The sequence below is a fragment of the Hyla sarda genome, chromosome 11 (assembly GCF_029499605.1).
Source record: "Hyla sarda isolate aHylSar1 chromosome 11, aHylSar1.hap1, whole genome shotgun sequence".
Classification (NCBI taxonomy): domain Eukaryota; kingdom Metazoa; phylum Chordata; class Amphibia; order Anura; family Hylidae; genus Hyla; species Hyla sarda.
This window is the reverse complement of record NC_079199.1, coordinates 6625744-6644854: the sequence shown is the minus strand read 5'-3', so window position 1 is coordinate 6644854 and position 19111 is coordinate 6625744. Positions and strand designations below refer to the sequence as shown.

Sequence of the window (19111 nt, the reverse complement as noted above, 5' to 3'; positions counted from 1 at the left end):
CTAGCATGTTGGATACACCCTTCTGGGGAGTGTATCTAACACAGACTTAGATACAGACTACAGACTGCATGTGCACCAGTGATTGTAACATAAACATGAGAAATATATATTTAAACCCCCTCAGGTACCCAATAATAAGGACCGTTTTGTCCTCCTTATGGTACATTAATTGACAGGCAGCTAAACCTTCCCGGCAAATCATTGACACAGGATCAATGTCCAACTTGGAGCACTGGCTGTAAAATGACAAAAATGGCCGCTATGGACTGAGGTGATGATGTCATCAGAGTTCATAGGCTAAAGAATATGGAAGCTGAAACGGCTCAAAAAAAAAACTTCTAGTGTGTAGATCTACAGTGTAGGCAAATGGCCACTAGATGGAGCTGTTCCAATATGAACACATAATAATACACTGAATACAAAGCATAATAAACCCACACATTATCATCAAGTAACACAACTGCTGGGGGCAAGACAAGGACGTTCTAAAATGTTACATGCATTGGATACTTCCTTCTAGGAAGTGTATCTAACATATACTTAGATACACAACTGAGGACATGTAACAGAGGTGAGACTCTATGTGCATAAGAATGGGGGTCAGGGGTAAAGCCAGGACTGTATATCACAACTCCCCAATAATAAGGGAGTGCTACAATGTTGGATACACCCTTCCAGAAGGTGCATCTAACACATACTTAGATACACAACTGAGGATTTGTTATTGAGTAGAGGGTCTATACGAATGGCTGTATGAGACAGAGAATACATACGCATAAGGAATGTGTATCACAGTCCTCCATTGATAAGGATGTTCTTCAAAGTCGGATACGCTCTACTAGAAAGTGTATCCAACATGTATCTAGACATAGAATTGAGAAACCTATCTGTGCACAAGGATATTCATACGACGTAAAAACGAGACTAGATCACTATAATAAAGGAATTTCTATGTGCGATACCCTTTTTCAGGAAGTGGATCTGACACAGGCTTAGATACACAATGGAGAGAACATAGTAGAGAAGTGGCTCTAAGGATGGAGGTGTGATAGGATGGTATATAGGACTGAATATAGGACTGTATATAGGACTGTATATAGGACTGTATCACAGGCTCTCAGCACTAAGCAAACAATGTTAGGTTGGATACACCCTGGTGTATCTAAGTAATAGTAATCAATATAACTGGAGTTGTATTTATAATTAATAATTCAACCATAACACTAACCCTGTCTAGTAAATGCTTCGAATCGGCGCCCCCTGCTATCGCAGGGGGCGCCAATTCAAAGCATTTACCGGACAGCTCGTTTTGCGTAATTTTGTCGTATCAGGTCTGCGTCGCAGGTTATTCCCGACATTTATATTGTTTACTTTGTTACTATGTTTCATAAATCGGTTATTTTAGTTCACAATCGTCTATTGTAGAGCGAGCGGCTGAGTGTGAGCGAGCGGCTTATAATCCTCTCATTATGGCCGCGATCGTATAAAACACAAGATTGCTCAATACTCCTGGCAGAAAGAGAGCGCAACACGAAACCAACAACATCTATTCTGTCACAGCAGGTGCTTGGCTGCGGAGCTTACAGTCTAATTCCTGACGTCTCTATTAAATGAGAAACCCCATTATATAGAATATGTGTCCCCTGTACTGATCCTGAGTTATATCCTGTAATATACTCCAGAGCTACACTCACTATTCTGCTGGTGAGGTCACTGTGTACATACATTACATTACTTATCCTGTACTGATCCTGAGTTATATCCTGTATTATATTCCAGAGCTGTACTCACTATTCTGCTGGTGAGGTCACTGTGTACATACATTACATTACTTATCCTGTACTGATCCTGAGTTATATCCTGTATTATATTCCAGAGCTGTACTCACTATTCTGCTGGTGAGGTCACTGTGTACATACGTTACATTACTTATCCCGTACTGATCCTGAGTTATATCCTGTATTATACCCCAGAGCTGTACTCACTATTCTGCTGGTGAGGTCACTGTGTATATACATTACATTACTTATCCTGTACTGATCCTGAGTTATATCCTGTATTATACTGCAGAGCTGTACTCACTATTCTGCTGGTGAGGTCACTGTGTACATACATTACATTACTTATCCTGTACTGATCCTGAGTTATATCCTGTATTATACCCCAGAGCTGTACTCACTATTCTGCTGGTGAGATCACTGTGTACATACATTACATAACTTATCCTGTACTGATCCTGAGTTATATCCTGTATTATATTCCAGAGCTGTACTCACTATTCTGCTGGTGAGGTCACTGTGTACATACGTTACATTACTTATCCCGTACTGATCCTGAGTTATATCCTGTATTATACCCCAGAGCTGTACTCACTATTCTGCTGGTGAGGTCACTGTGTACATACATTACATTACTTATCCTGTACTGATCCTGAGTTATATCCTGTATTGTACTCCAGAGCTGTACTCACTATTCTGCTGGTGAGGTCACTGTGTACATACATTACATTACTTATCCTGTACTGATCCTGAGTTATATCCTGTATAATACTCCAGAGCTGTACTCACTATTCTGCTGGTGGGGTCACTGTGTATATACATTACATTACTTATCCTGTACTGATCCTGAGTTATATCCTGTATAATACTCCAGAGCTGCACTCACTATTCTGCTGGTGAGATCACTGTGTACATACATTACATTACTTATCCTGTACTGATCCTGAATTATATCCTGTATTATACTCCAGAGCTGTACTCACTATTCTGCTGGTGGGGTCACTGTGTACATACATTACATTACTTATCCTGTACTGATCCTGAGTTATATCTGTCACGATGCCGGCTGGCAGGTAGTGGATCCTCTGTGCCAGAGAGGGATTGGCGTGGACCGTGCTAGTGGATCGGTTCTAAGTCACTACTGGTTTTCACCAGAGCCCGCCGCAAAGCGGGATGGTCTTGCTGCGGCGGTAGTGACCAGGTCGTATCCACTAGCAACGGCTCAACCTCTCTGACGGCTGAAGATAGGCGCGGTACAAGGGAGTAGACAGAAGCAAGGTCGGACGTAGCAGAAGGTCGGGGCAGGCAGCAAGGATCGTAGTCAGGGGCAACGGCAGGAGGTCTGGAACACAGGCTAGGAACACACAAGGAAACGCTTTCACTGGCACAATGGCAACAAGATCCGGCGAGGGAGTGCAGGGGAAGTGAGGTGATATAGGGAAGTGCACAGGTGAACACACTAATTGGAATCACTGCGCCAATCAGCGGCGCAGTGGCCCTTTAAATCGCAAAGACCCGGCGCGCGCGCCCTAGGGAGCGGGGCCGCGCGCGCCGGGACAGGACCGAGGGAGAGCGAGTCAGGTACGGGAGCCGGGGTGCGCATCGCGAGCGGGCGCTACCCGCATCGCGAATCGCATCCCGGCTGGAAGCGGAATCGCAGCGCCCCGGGTCAGTGGATCTGACCGGAGCGCTGCAGTGGGGAGAGTGTAGCGAGCGCTCCGGGGAGGAGCGGGGACCCGGAGCGCTCGGCGTAACAGTACCCCCCCCCTTGGGTCTCCCCCTCTTCTTAGAGCCTGAGAACCTGAGGAGCAGACTTTTGTCTAGGATGTTGTCCTCAGGTTCCCAGGATCTCTCTTCTGGACCACAACCCTCCCAATCCACTAAAAAAAAGGTTTTCCCTCTGACCTTTTTAGATGCTAGGATCTCTTTGACGGAGAAGATGTCCGAGGAGCCGGAAACAGGAGTGGGAGGAACAGATTTGGGAGAGAAACGGTTGATGATGAGTGGTTTAAGAAGAGAAACGTGAAAGGCATTAGGAATACGAAGAGAAGGAGGAAGAAGAAGTTTGTAAGAGACAGGATTAATCTGACACAAAATTTTGAAAGGACCAAGATAGCGTGGTCCCAATTTGTAGCTAGGGACACGGAAGCGGACATATTTAGCGGAGAGCCATACCTTGTCTCCAGGGGAAAAAATGGGAGGAGCTCTTCTTTTCTTATCCGCGAACTTCTTCATGCGTGATGAAGCCTGTAAGAGAGAATTTTGGGTCTCTCTCCATATGATGGAAAGGTCACGAGAAATTTCATCCACAGCGGGCAGACCAGAGGGCAAGGGGGTAGGGAGGGGGGGAAGAGGGTGACGGCCGTACACCACGAAAAATGGGGATTTGGAGGAAGATTCAGAGACTCTGAAGTTATACGAGAATTCGGCCCATGGAAGGAGATCTGCCCAGTCATCCTGGCGGGAGGAAACAAAATGTCGTAAATAATCACCCAAGACCTGGTTAATTCTTTCTACTTGTCCATTGGATTGGGGATGATATGCAGAAGAAAAATTTAATTTAATCTTGAGTTGTTTACAGAGAGCCCTCCAGAATTTAGACACGAATTGGACGCCTCTATCCGAGACGATCTGCGTAGGCAACCCGTGAAGACGAAAAATGTGTACAAAAAATTGTTTAGCCAACTGAGGCACTGAAGGAAGACCAGGAAGAGGGATGAAATGTGCCATTTTGGAGAATCGATCAACGACCACCCAAATAACAGTGTTGCCACGGGAAGAGGGTAAATCAGTAATAAAATCCATACCAATCAGAGACCAAGGCTGTTCGGGGACAGGCAGAGGATGAAGAAGACCAGCGGGCTTCTGGCGAGGAGTCTTATCCCGGGCACAGATAGTGCAGGCTCGCACAAAGTCCACAACATCCGTCTCCAGAGTCGGCCACCAATAGAAGCGGGAGATGAGTTGCACAGATTTCTTGATGCCCACATGACCTGCGAGATGGGAGGAGTGACCCCATTTGAGGATTCCGAGGCGTTGGCGTGGAGAAACAAAGGTCTTCCCTGGAGGAGTTTGCCTGATGGAGGCTGGAGAAGTGGAGATCAGGCAGTCAGGAGGAATGATGTGTTGCGGAGAGAGTTCAACTTCTGAGGCATCCGAGGAACGAGAGAGAGCATCGGCCCTAATGTTCTTATCGGCAGGCCGAAAGTGAATTTCAAAATTAAATCGGGCAAAGAACAGAGACCACCTGGCCTGGCGAGGATTCAGCCGTTGGGCAGACTGGAGGTAGGAGAGGTTCTTGTGATCGGTGTAAATAATAACTGGAAATCTTGATCCCTCCAGCAGATGCCTCCATTCCTCAAGTGCTAATTTGATGGCTAGAAGCTCTCGATCCCCGATGGAGTAGTTCCTCTCCGCCGGAGAGAAGGTCCTAGAAAAAAAACCACAAGTGACAGCATGCCCGGAAGAATTTTTTTGTAGAAGAACAGCTCCAGCTCCCACTGAGGAGGCATCAACCTCCAATAGGAAGGGTTTAGAAGGGTCAGGTCTGGAGAGCACGGGAGCCGAAGAAAAGGCAGACTTGAGTCGTTTAAAGGAGTTTTCCGCTTGAGGAGGCCAAGACTTGGGATCGGCATTTTTTTTGGTTAAAGCCACGATAGGAGCCACAACGGTAGAAAAATGTGGAATAAATTGCCTGTAATAATTGGCGAACCCCAAAAAGCGTTGGATAGCACGGAGTCCGGAGGGGCGTGGCCAATCTAAGACGGCAGAGAGTTTGTCTGGATCCATTTGTAGTCCCTGGCCAGAGACCAAGTATCCTAGAAAAGGAAGAGATTGGCATTCAAACAGACATTTCTCAATTTTGGCATAGAGTTGATTGTCACGAAGTCTCTGAAGAACCATACGGACATGCTGGCGGTGTTCTTCTAGATTGGCAGAAAAAATTAGGATATCGTCCAGATATACAACAACACAGGAGTATAAAAGATCACGAAAAATTTCATTAACAAAGTCTTGGAAGACGGCAGGGGCGTTGCACAGGCCAAAGGGCATGACCAGATACTCAAAGTGTCCATCTCTAGTGTTAAATGCCGTTTTCCATTCATCCCCCTCTCTTATGCGGATGAGATTATAAGCACCTCTTAAGTCCAGTTTGGTAAAGATGTGGGCACCTTGGAGGCGATCAAAGAGTTCAGAGATGAGGGGTAGGGGGTAGCGGTTCTTAACCGTGATTTTATTAAGACCGCGGTAGTCAATGCAAGGACGTAGGGAGCCATCTTTTTTGGACACAAAGAAAAATCCGGCTCCGGCAGGAGAGGAGGATTTACGGATAAAGCCCTTTTTTAAATTTTCCTGGACGTATTCAGACATGGCAAGAGTCTCTGGGGCGGACAGAGGATAAATTCTGCCCCGGGGTGGAGTAGTGCCCGGGAGGAGGTCGATAGGACAATCATAAGGCCTGTGAGGAGGTAGAGTCTCAGCTTGTTTTTTGCAGAAAACATCCGCAAAGTCCATATAGGCCTTAGGGAGACCGGTTACTGGAGGAACCACAGAGTCACGGCAAGGGTTACTGGGAACCGGTTTTAGACAGTCCTTGGAACAAGAGGGCCCCCAACTCTTGATCTCCCCAGTGGACCAATCCAGGGTTGGGGAATGAAGTTGAAGCCAGGGAAGTCCAAGGAGAATTTCAGAAGTGCAATTGGGGAGGACCAAAAGTTCAATCCTCTCGTGATGAGATCCGATGCTCATTAGAAGGGGCTCCGTGCGGAAACGTATGGTACAGTCCAATCTTTCATTGTTTACACAATTGATGTAAAGGGGTCTGGCGAGACTGGTCACTGGGATGTTGAACCTGTTGACGAGAGAGGCCAAAATAAAATTTCCTGCAGATCCAGAGTCCAAGAAGGCCATAGTAGAGAAGGAGAAGGCAGAGGCAGACATCCGCACAGGCACAGTAAGACGTGGAGAAGCAGAGTAGACATCAAGGACTGTCTCACCTTTGTGCGGAGTCAGCGTACGTCTTTCCAGGCGGGGAGTACGGATAGGACAATCCTTCAGGAAGTGTTCGGTACTAGCACAGTACAGGCAGAGATTCTCCATGCGGCGTCGTGTCCTCTCTTGAGGTGTCAGGCGAGACCGGTCGACCTGCATAGCCTCCACGGCGGGAGGCACAGGAACGGATTGCAGGGGACCAGAGGAGAGAGGAGCCGAGGAGAAGAAACGCCTCGTGCGAACAGAGTCCATATCTTGGCGGAGCTCCTGACGCCTTTCGGAAAAACGCATGTCAATGCGAGTGGCTAGGTGAATGAGTTCATGTAGATTAGCAGGGATTTCTCGTGCGGCCAGAACATCTTTAATGTTGCTGGATAGGCCTTTTTTAAAGGTCGCGCAGAGGGCCTCATTATTCCAGGATAATTCTGAAGCAAGAGTACGGAATTGTACGGCATACTCGCCAACGGAAGAATTACCCTGGACCAGGTTCAACAGGGCAGTCTCAGCAGAAGAGGCTCGGGCAGGTTCCTCAAAGACACTTCGGATTTCCGAGAAGAAGGAGTGTACAGAGGCAGTGACGGGGTCATTGCGGTCCCAGAGCGGTGTGGCCCAAGACAGGGCTTTTCCAGACAGAAGGCTGACTACGAAAGCCACCTTAGACCTTTCAGTGGGAAACTGGTCCGACATCATCTCCAGGTGCAGGGAACATTGGGAAAGAAAGCCACGGCAAAACTTAGAGTCCCCATCAAATTTATCCGGTAAGGATAGGCGTAGACCAGGAGCGGCCACTCGCTGCGGAGGAGGTGCAGGAGCTGGCGGAGGAGATGACTGCTGAAGCTGTGGTAGTAACTGCTGTAGCATAACGGTCAGTTGAGACAGCTGGTGGCCTTGTTGCGCTATCTGTTGTGACTGCTGGGCGACCACCGTGGTGAGGTCAGCGACAACTGGCAGAGGAACTTCAGCGGGATCCATGGCCGGATCTACTGTCACGATGCCGGCCGGCAGGTAGTGGATCCTCTGTGCCAGAGAGGGATTGGCGTGGACCGTGCTAGTGGATAGGTTCTAAGTCACTACTGGTTTTCACCAGAGCCCGCCGCAAAGCGGGATGGACTTGCTGCGGCGGTAGTGACCAGGTCGTATCCACTAGCAACGGCTCAACCTCTCTGACGGCTGAAGATAGGCGCGGTACAAGGGAGTAGACAGAAGCAAGGTCGGACGTAGCAGAAGGTCGGGGCAGGCAGCAAGGATCGTAGTCAGGGGCAACGGCAGGAGGTCTGGAACACAGGCTAGGAACACACAAGGAAACGCTTTCACTGGCACGATGGCAACAAGATCCGGCAAGGGAGTGCAGGGGAAGTGAGGTGATATAGGGAAGTGCACAGGTGAACACACTAATTGGAATCACTGCGCCAATCAGCGGCGCAGTGGCCCTTTAAATCGCAAAGACCCGGCGCGCGCGCGCCCTAGGGAGCGGGGCCGCGCGCGCCGGGACAGGACCGAGGGAGAGCGAGTCAGGTACGGGAGCCGGGGTGCGCATCGCGAGCGGGCGCTACCCGCATCGCGAATCGCATCCCGGCTGGAAGCGGAATCGCAGCGCCCCGGGTCAGTGGATCTGACCGGAGCGCTGCAGTGGGGAGAGTGTAGCGAGCGCTCCGGGGAGGAGCGGGGACCCGGAGCGCTCGGCGTAACAATATCCTGTATTATACCCCAGAGCTGTATTCACTATTCTGCTGGTGAGGTCACTGTGTACATATATTACATTACTTATCCTGTACTGATTCTGAGTTATATCCTGTACTCCAGAGCTGTACTCACTATTCTGCTGGTGAGGTCACTGTGTACATACATTACATTACTTATCCTGTACTGATCCTGAGTTATATCCTGTATTATACTCTAGAACTGTACTCACTATTCTGCTGGTGGGGTCACTGTGTACATACATTACATTACTTATCCTGTACTGATCCTGAGTTATATCCTGTATTAAATTCCAGAGCTGCACTCACTATTCTGCTGGTGAGGTCACTGTGTACATACATTACATTACTTATCCTGTACTGATCCTGAGTTATATCCTGTATTATACCCCAGAGCTGTACTCACTATTCTGCTGGTGAGGTCACTGTGTACATACATTACATTACTTATCCTGTACTGATCCTGAGTTATATCCTGTATTATACCCCAGAGCTGTACTCACTATTCTGCTGGTGAGGTCACTGTGTACATACATTACATTACTTATCCTGTACTGATCCTGAGTTATATCCTGTATTATACCCCAGAGCTGTACTCACTATTCTGCTGGTGAGATCACTGTGTACATACATTACATTACTTATCCTGTATTATACCCCAGAGCTGTACTCACTATTCTGCTGGTGAGGTCACTGTGTACATATATTACATTACTTATCCTGTACTGATCCTGAGTTATATCCTGTATTATACTCCAGAGCTGTACTCACTATTCTGCTGGTGAGGTCACTGTGTACATACATTACATTACTTATCCTGTACTGATCCTGAGTTATATCCTGTATTATACTCCAGAGCTGTACTCACTATTCTGCTGGTGAGGTCACTGTGTACATACATTACATTACTTATCCTGTACTGATCCTGAGTTATATCCTGTATTATTTACCAGCTTCCTGGTGTCGTATTGCCTCTTTAGCGCCTCCAGTCTGATCTGTGATCTCTCCTGTTCATCTGCCAGATCCGTCAGGTTATTCACCAAATTCTCATTGGTCAGAGAGAGGGTCTCGTGACGTCTGATAATGGCCTTTACCGGGGAATCCACACCGTATTCTAAATAATCTACGAACAGTAAGAGAAGCAGCTTGGATTACACTAGAATATGCATACAGTATATATATATAGTCGGTGTATATCGTGGGTAGAACCCTTAATGGTTGGTATATATTGGGTCTACAGTATATACACTTGACAAATCACTATATGTTTGTTTTGCACTAAACTGGTATATGTAGGATAAGCCATGTACAAAAGTGTATCCCTTGGGTGATGTACATTGTGGGGGGTCACTCTTGGATACATTGGGTGATGTACATTATAGGGGTCACTCTTGGTTACATTGGGTGATGTACATTGTAGGGGGACACTCTTGGATACATTGGGTGGGGGTCACTCTTGGATACATTGGGTGATGTCTATTGTAGGGGGTCACTCTTGGATACATTGGGTGATGTACATTGTTGGCGTCACTCTTGGATACATTGGGTGATGTACATTGTTGGGGTCACTCTTGGATACAATGGGTGATGTACATTATAGGGGGTCACTCTTGGATAGATTGGATGATGTACATTGTAGGAGGTCACTCTTGGATACATTGGGTGGGGGTGACTCTTGGATACATTGGGTGATATACATTGTTGGGGTCACTCTTGGATACATTGGGTGATGTACATTATAGGGGGTCACTCTTGGATACATTGGGTGATGTACATTATAGGGGGTCACTCTTGGATACATTGGGTGATGTACATTATAGGGGGTCACTCTTGGATACATTGGGTGATGTACATTATAGGGGTCACTCTTGGATACATTGGGTGATGTACATTATAGGGGTCACTCTTGGTTACATTGGGTGATGTACATTGTAGGGGGACACTCTTGGATACATTTTGTGGGGGTCACTCTTGGATACATTGGGTGATGTCTATTGTAGGGGGTCACTCTTGGATACATTGGGTGATGTACATTGTTGGCGTCACTCTTGGATACATTGGGTGATGTACATTGTTGGGGTCACTCTTGGATACAATGGGTGATGTACATTATAGGGGGTCACTCTTGGATAGATTGGATGATGTACATTGTAGGAGGTCACTCTTGGATACATTGGGTGGGGGTGACTCTTGGATACATTGGGTGATATACATTGTTGGGGTCACTCTTGGATACATTGGGTGATGTACATTATAGGGGGTCACTCTTGGATACATTGGGTGATGTACATTGTGGGGGGTCACTCTTGGATACATTGGGTGATGTACATTGTTGGGGTCACTCTTGGATACATTGGGTGATGTACATTGTAGGGGGTCACTCTTGGACACATTGGGTGATGTACATTGTAGGGGACACTCTTGGATACATTGGGTGGGGGTGACTCTTGGATACATTGGGTGATGTACATTGTAGGGGGTCACTCTTGGATACATTGGGTGATGTACATTGTAGGGGACACTCTTGGATACATTGGGTGGGGGTGACTCGGATACATTGGGTGATGTACATTGTAGGGGGTCACTCTTGGATACATTGGATGATGTACATTGTAGGGGACACTCTTGGATACATTGGGTGGGGGTGACTCGGATACATTGGGTGATGTACATTGTAGGGGGTCACTCTTGGATAGATTGGATGATGTACATTGTAGAGGGTCACTCTTGGATACATTGGGTACATCTACTCTAAGGTCACTATATATTGCAGAATCAGCCTCCAGAGATCCAACCAGTCCAATATGGTTCCCAGTACAGAAGACCCCATTTACTTACTATCCGGAACCTTCTCCACCATTTTCAGCAGGAAATCCTCGTAGACCTTATGCGTCTTGACCTTCTCATGCAGCTTAATCTGTCTGTGAATGGAAATGTTGGAAAGAGTCAGCAAAGTTTTTAATGATTTTGTCATTGTCTCCACCATGGAGCAGGTGCAGTACTACAACTCCTATCGGAAGAGGATACCAAAGCTACAAAAATGGTGAGAATGGCTGCGACCAGACAAGTCCCATGGACTCTAGTTAACATAGGGGGATGCAGGTCAACGGTCCAAGGGCATGGAGCAGACCCCATTGTAGCCCTTTACCTCCTCCTCTTGTCCTCCAGCTGTGCGGCCAGCTCCACAATCTCCATCTGCCGGAGCTCGTTTTGTCGCGACTCCGTCTGGAATTTTGCGATCGCCCGTCTTCTCTTGGCTTCACTGTCCTTCAGGAACCACTCAAACTTCTCAGCTTTCTCCGAGTACTGGGGACAATGGAGACAATGTATCAGTATCTGGAGGGAATACATGGGGGTCTCCTCCTCCGTCCTTCTCACCTCCTTCTGTCTCAGCGCATGCTCCTCCTTCCGCTCCTCCAGCAGGTGCATGCGTTCCCCATACTCCTCCCGCTTGAGAACCAGCTCCTGGCTGACGCGGTCATACTCCACCTCCTTCTTCAGCACCAATGTCTTCTGTAAAGTGTTCTTACTGGTGTCCAATATCTTACCGGCCGCCTGAAGATGAAGCAGAGACTCTGCGCTATATTTGAAATCTTTAAGCTGTGTTCACATTATCAGCGTGTCTAGGGGGAGACATCATCAGCGTGTCAAGGGAGACACATCATCAGCGTGTCTAGGGGGAGACATCATCAGCGTGTCTAGGGGGAGACATCATCAGCGTGTCTAGAGGGACACATCATCAGTGTGTCAAGGGAGAGATATCATCAGCGTGTCTAGGGGGAGACATCATCAGCGTGTCTAGGGGCAGACATCATCAGCGTGTCTAGGGGGAGACATCATCAGCGTGTCTAGGGGGAGACATCATCAGCGTGTCTAGGGGGAGACATCATCAGCGTGTCTAGGGGCAGACATTATCAGCATGTCTAGGGGCAGACATTATCAGCATGTCTAGGGGCAGACATTATCAGCGTGTCTAGGGGGAGACATTATCAGCGTGTCTAGGGGGAGACATCATCAGCGTGTCTAGGGGGAGACATCATCAGCGTGTCTAGGGGGAGACATCAGCGTGTCTAGGGGCAGACATTATCAGCGTGTCTAGGGGGAGACATCATCAGCGTGTCTAGGGGCAGACATTATCAGCGTGTCTAGGGGCAGACATTATCAGCGTGTCTAGGGGGAGACATCATCAGCGTGTCTAGGGGGAGACATCATCAGCGTGTCTAGGGGGAGACAGAATCAGCGTGTCTAGGGGGAGACAGAATCAGCGTGTCTAGGGGGAGACATCATCAGCGTGTCTAGGGGGAGACATCATCAGCGTGTCTAGGGGGAGACATCATCAGCGTGTCAAGGGGGACACATCATCAGCGTGTCTAGGGGGAGACATCATCAGCGTGTCTAGGGGGAGACATCATCAGCGTGTCTAGGGGGAGACATCATCGTGTCTAGGGGCAGACATTATCAGCGTGTCTAGGGGGAGACATCATCAGCGTGTCTAGGGGGAGACATCACCAGTGTGTCTAGGGGGAGACATTATCAGCGTGTCTAGGGGGAGACATCATCAGCGTGTCTAGGGGGAGGCATCATCAGCGTGTCTAGGGGGACACATCATCAGCGTGTCTAGGGGGAGACATCATCAGCGTGTCTAGGGGGGAGACATCATCAGCGTGTCTAGGGGGAGACATCATCAGCGTGTCTAGGGGGAGACAACATCAGCGTGTCTAGGGGGAGACATCACCAGCGTGTCTAGGGGGAGACATCATCAGCGTGTCTAGGGGGAGACATCATCAGCGTGTCTAGGGGGAGACATCACCAGCGTGTCTAGGGGGAGACATCATCAGCGTGTCTAGGGGGAGACATCATCAGCGTGTCTAGGGGGAGACATTATCAGCGTGTCTAGGGGAGACATTATCAGCGTGTCTAGGGGGAGACATTATCAGCGTGTCTAGGGGGAGACATTATCAGCGTGTCTAGGGGGAGACATCATCAGCGTGTCTAGGGGGACACATCATCAGCGTGTCTAGGGGGACACATCATCAGCGTGTCTAGGGGGAGACATCATCAGCGTGTCTAGGGGGAGACATCATCAGCGTGTCTAGGGGGAGACATTATCAGCGTGTCTAGGGGGAGACATCATCAGCGTGTCTAGGGGGAGACAACATCAGCGTGTCTAGGGGCAGACATCATCAGCGTGTCTAGGGGGAGACATTATCAGCGTGTCTAGGGGGACACATTATCAGCGTGTCTAGGGGGAGACATTATCAGCGTGTCTAGGGGCAGACATTATCGGCGTGTCTAGGGGGAGACATCATCGGCGTGTCTAGGGGGAGACATTATCGGCGTGTCTAGGGGGAGACATCATCAGCGTGTCTAGGGGGAGACATCATCAGCGTGTCTAGGGGGAGACATCATCAGCGTGTCTAGGGGGAGACATCATCAGCGTGTCTAGGGGGAGACATCATCAGCGTGTCTAGGGGGAGACATTATCAGTGTGTCTAGGGGCAGACATTATCAGCGTGTCTAGGGGGAGACATCATCAGCGTGTCTAGGGGGAGACATCATCAGCGTGTCTAGGGGGAGACATCATCAGCGTGTCTAGGGGGAGACATTATCAGCGTGTCCAGGGGGAGACATTATCAGTGTGTCTAGGGGCAGACATTATCAGCGTGTCTAGGGGGAGACATCATCAGCGTGTCTAGGGGGAGACATCATCAGCGTGTCTAGGGGGAGACATTATCAGCGTGTCTAGGGGGAGACATTATCAGTGTGTCTAGGGGCAGACATTATCAGCGTGTCTAGGGGGAGACATCATCAGCGTGTCTAGGGGGAGACATCACCAGCGTGTCTAGGGGGAGACATCACCAGCGTGTCTAGGGGGAGACATCATCAGCGTGTCTAGGGGGAGACATCATCAGCGTGTCTAGGGGGAGACATCACCAGCGTGTCTAGGGGGAGACATCACCAGCGTGTCTAGGGGGACACATCATCAGCGTGTCTAGGGACAGACATCACCAGCGTGTCTAGGGGGAGACATTATCAGCGTGTCTAGGGGGAGACATCACCAGCGTGTCTAGGGGGAGACATTATCAGCGTGTCTAGGGACAGATATTATCAGCGTGTCTAGGGACAGATATTATCAGCGTGTCTAGGGGCAGACATCATCAGCGTGTCTAGGGGGAGACATAATCAGCGTGTCTAGGGGGAGACATTATCAGCGTGTCTAGGGGGAGAGATTATCAGCGTGTCTAGGGGAGATGGTCTTCCCCAAACCACACCGGCCCTTAAATGCAGATACATGGACACTTCGCCGGCCTCACCTCCTTTATGACTGGGATCTGAGTGACATCTTCTTCCTCCTCATCCCTGGAAAACAAAGTTACAGCTTTATAGCAAAGAGGATTTACTGCCCCCCGAGATCTCACACTGGGGCATTACTGGTTTCTATTCTTCACACTGACAGGGCACAATGCCAACCGAGCCCATGAAAACAACTCAGAGTTATTTATGGCAAAGAGCAAACTCCTCCCGAACCATCTCCAACCCAGACAACCGCACAGATATATAACTTATACCAGCTGTACATATATATAGTATATACAGTATATACCAGGTTATACCAGCATGGTCCATATCACTATATACAGGAGATATATAACTTATACCAGCTGTACATATATATAGTATATACAGTATATACCAGGTTATACCAGCATGGTCCATATCACTATATACAAGAGATATATAACTTATACCAGCTGTACATATATATTATATACAGTATATACCAGGTTATACCAGCATGGTCCATATCACTATATACAGGAGATATATAACTTATACCAGCTGTACATATATATAGTATATACAGTATATACCAGGTTATACCAGCATGGTCCATATCACTATATACAGGAGATATATAACTTATACCAGCTGTACATATATATTATATACAGTATATACCAGGTTATACCAGCATGGTCCATATCACTATATACAGGAGATTTATAACTTATACCAGCTGTACATATATAATTCTATACAGTATATACCAGGTTATACATGGTCCATATCACTATATACAGGAGATATATAACTTATACCAGCTGTACATATATAATTATATACAGTATATACCAGGCTATAGCAGCATGGTCCATATTACTATATACAGGAGATATATAACTTATACCAGCTGTACATATATATTATATACAGTATATACCAGGTTATACCAGCATGGTCCATATCACTATATACAGGAGATATATAACTTATACCAGCTGTACATATATATTATATACAGTATATACCCAGGTTATACCAGCATGGTCCATATCACTATATACAGGAGATATATAACTTATATCAGCTGTACATATATATTATATACAGTATATACCAGGTTATACCAGCATGGTCAATATCACTATATACAGGAGATATATAACTTATACCAGCTGTACATATATATTATATACAGTATATACCCAGGTTATACCAGCATGGTCCATATCACTATATACAGGAGATATATAACTTATACCAGCTGTACATATATAATTATATACAGTATATACCAGGTTATACCAGCATGGTCCATATCACTATATACAGGAGATATATAACTTATACCAGCTGTACATATATATATTATATACAGTATATACCAGGTTATACCAGCATGGTCCATATCACTATATACAGGAGATATATAACTTATACCAGCTGTACATATATATTATATACAGTATATATAACTTATACCAGCTGTACATATATATTATATACAGTATATACCAGGTTATACCAGCATGGTCCATATCACTATATACAGGATATATATAACTTATACCAGCTGTACATATATATATTATATACAGTATATACCCAGGTTATACCAGCATGGTCCATATCACTATATACAGGAGATATATAACTTATACCAGCTGTACATATATATTATATACAGTATATACCCAGGTTATACCAGAATGGTCCATATCACTATATACAGGAGATATATAACTTATACCAGCTGTACATATATATTATATACAGTATATACCAGGTTATACCAGCATGGTCCATATCACTATATACAGGAGATATATATAACTTATACCAGCTGTACATATATAATTATATACAGTATAAAGTATATACCCAGGTTATACCAGCATGGTCCATATCACTATATACAGGATATATATAACTTATACCAGCTGTAGATATATATTATATACAGTATATACCCAGGTTATACCAGCATGGTCCATATCACTATATACAGGAGATATATAACTTATACCAGCTGTACATATATATTATATACAGTATATACCCCGGTTATACCAGCATGGTCCATATCACTATATACAGGATATATATAACTTATACCAGCTGTACATATATATTATATACAGTATATACCCAGGTTATACCAGTATGGTCCATATCACTATATACAGGTGATATATAACTTATACCAGCTGTACATATATATTATATACAGTATATACCCAGGTTATACCAGTATGGTCCATATCACTATATACAGGTGATATATAACTTATACCAGCTGTACATATATATTATATACAGTATATACCCAGGTTATACCAGTATGGTCCATATCACTATATACAGGTGATATATAACTTATACCAGCTGTACATATATATTATATACAGTATATACCAGGTTATACCAGTATGGTCCATATCACTATATACAGGTGATATATAACTTATACCAGCTGTACATATATATTATATACAGTATATACCCAGGTTATACAGCATGGTCCATATCACTATATACAGGAGATATATAACTTATACCAGCTGTACATATATAATTATATACAGTATATACCAGGTTATACCAGCATGGTCCATATCACTATATACAGGAGATATATAATTTATACCAGCTGTACATATATATTATATACAGTATATACCAGGTTATACCAGTATGGTCCATATCACTATATACAGGTGATATATAACTTATACCAGCTGTACATATATATTATATACAGTATATACCAGGTTATACCAGTATGGTCCATATCACTATATACAGGTGATATATAACTTATACCAGCTGTACATATATATTATATACAGTATATACCCAGGTTATACCAGCATGGTCCATATCACTATATACAGGAGATATATAACTTATACCAGCTGTACATATATAATTATATACAGTATATACCAGGTTATACCAGCATGGTCCATATCACTATATACAGGAGATATATAATTTATACCAGCTGTACATATATATTATATACAGTATATACCAGGTTATACCAGCATGGTCCATATCACTATATACAGGAGATATATAACTTATACCAGCTGTACATATATATATTATATACAGTATATACCAGGTTATACATGGTCCATATCACTATATACAGGAGATATATAACTTATACCAGCTGTGCATATATATTATATACAGTATATACCCGGTTATACCAGCATGGTCCATATCACTATATACAGGAGATAAATAACTTATACCAGCTGTACATATATATTATATACAGTATATACCAGGTTATACCAGCATAGTTCATATCACTATATACAGGAGATATATAACTTATACCAGCTGTACATATATATTATATACAGTATATACCCAGGTTATACCAGCATGGTTCATATCACTATATACAGGAGATATATAACTTATACCAGCTGTACATATATATTATATACAGTATATACCAGGTTATACCAGCGTGGTCCATATCACTATATACAGGAGATATATAACTTATACCAGCTGTACATATATATTATATACAGTATATACCAGGTTATACCAGCGTGGTCCATATCACTATATACAGGAGATATATAACTTATACCAGCTGTACATATATATTATATACAGTATATACCAGGTTATACATGGTCCAAATCACTATATACAGGAGATATATAACTTATACCAGCTGTGCATATATATTATATACAGTATATACCCAGGTTATACCAGCATGGTCCATATCACTATATACAGGAGATATATAACTTATACCAGCTGTGCATATATATTATATACAGTATATACCCGGTTATACCAGCATGGTCCATATCACTATATACATATATAATATGACTGGTCACGTGACTCCTCACACAGTAAGGGGTTAATCATACCTGCCCTCCTCCAGTTGGGTGACAAACACGTTCCTCTTCCTTATATCCAGGTTGAGCTGATACTTCGGGGGGTCCCCGGGGGGCTGCAGCTGCTCCCAGTCCGTCATTGTGGAGGATACAAGTTGCAGGAAGCTGAGAAGTTACATTGTATCCTGCGCGATCTGGGTCAGTGTTCTATCTCCATAGCAACCGCCTATCAATCTCCCAGGCCCCGCCCCCTCCTCTATGGTGTTTACTTACCTGGGAGGGGGGAACAGTTGTGTAGTAACCAGGAGCCTCGTACACAGAGAAGACCCCAGACTGCAGAATGGAGGGGCCCCTGACTGCAGAATGGAGGGGCCCCTGACTGCAGGAGTATGGAGGGGCCCCAGACTGCAGAATGGAGGGGCCCCTGACTGCAGGAGAATGGAGGGACCCCTGACTGCAGGAGAATGGAGGGGCCCCTGAC

The 19111-nt window shown here is 45.5% G+C and overlaps 1 protein-coding gene across 1 annotated transcript; it reads right to left on the bottom strand.

Annotated features, from left to right (window-relative positions):
* Positions 1-1546: 1546 nt before the first annotated feature.
* On the bottom strand, positions 1547-18829 carry LOC130295722 (coiled-coil domain-containing protein 42 like-2-like). The gene is made up of 7 exons (XM_056546757.1): positions 18664-18829; positions 14785-14830; positions 11849-12025; positions 11619-11776; positions 11309-11391; positions 9421-9593; positions 1547-1603 (listed from the first exon to the last, which is right to left on the bottom strand). Exons 1-7 carry the CDS (start codon positions 18768-18770, stop codon positions 1547-1549), a joined length of 801 nt encoding a protein of 266 aa, XP_056402732.1. The 5' UTR covers positions 18771-18829.
* Positions 18830-19111: the final 282 nt, after the last annotated feature.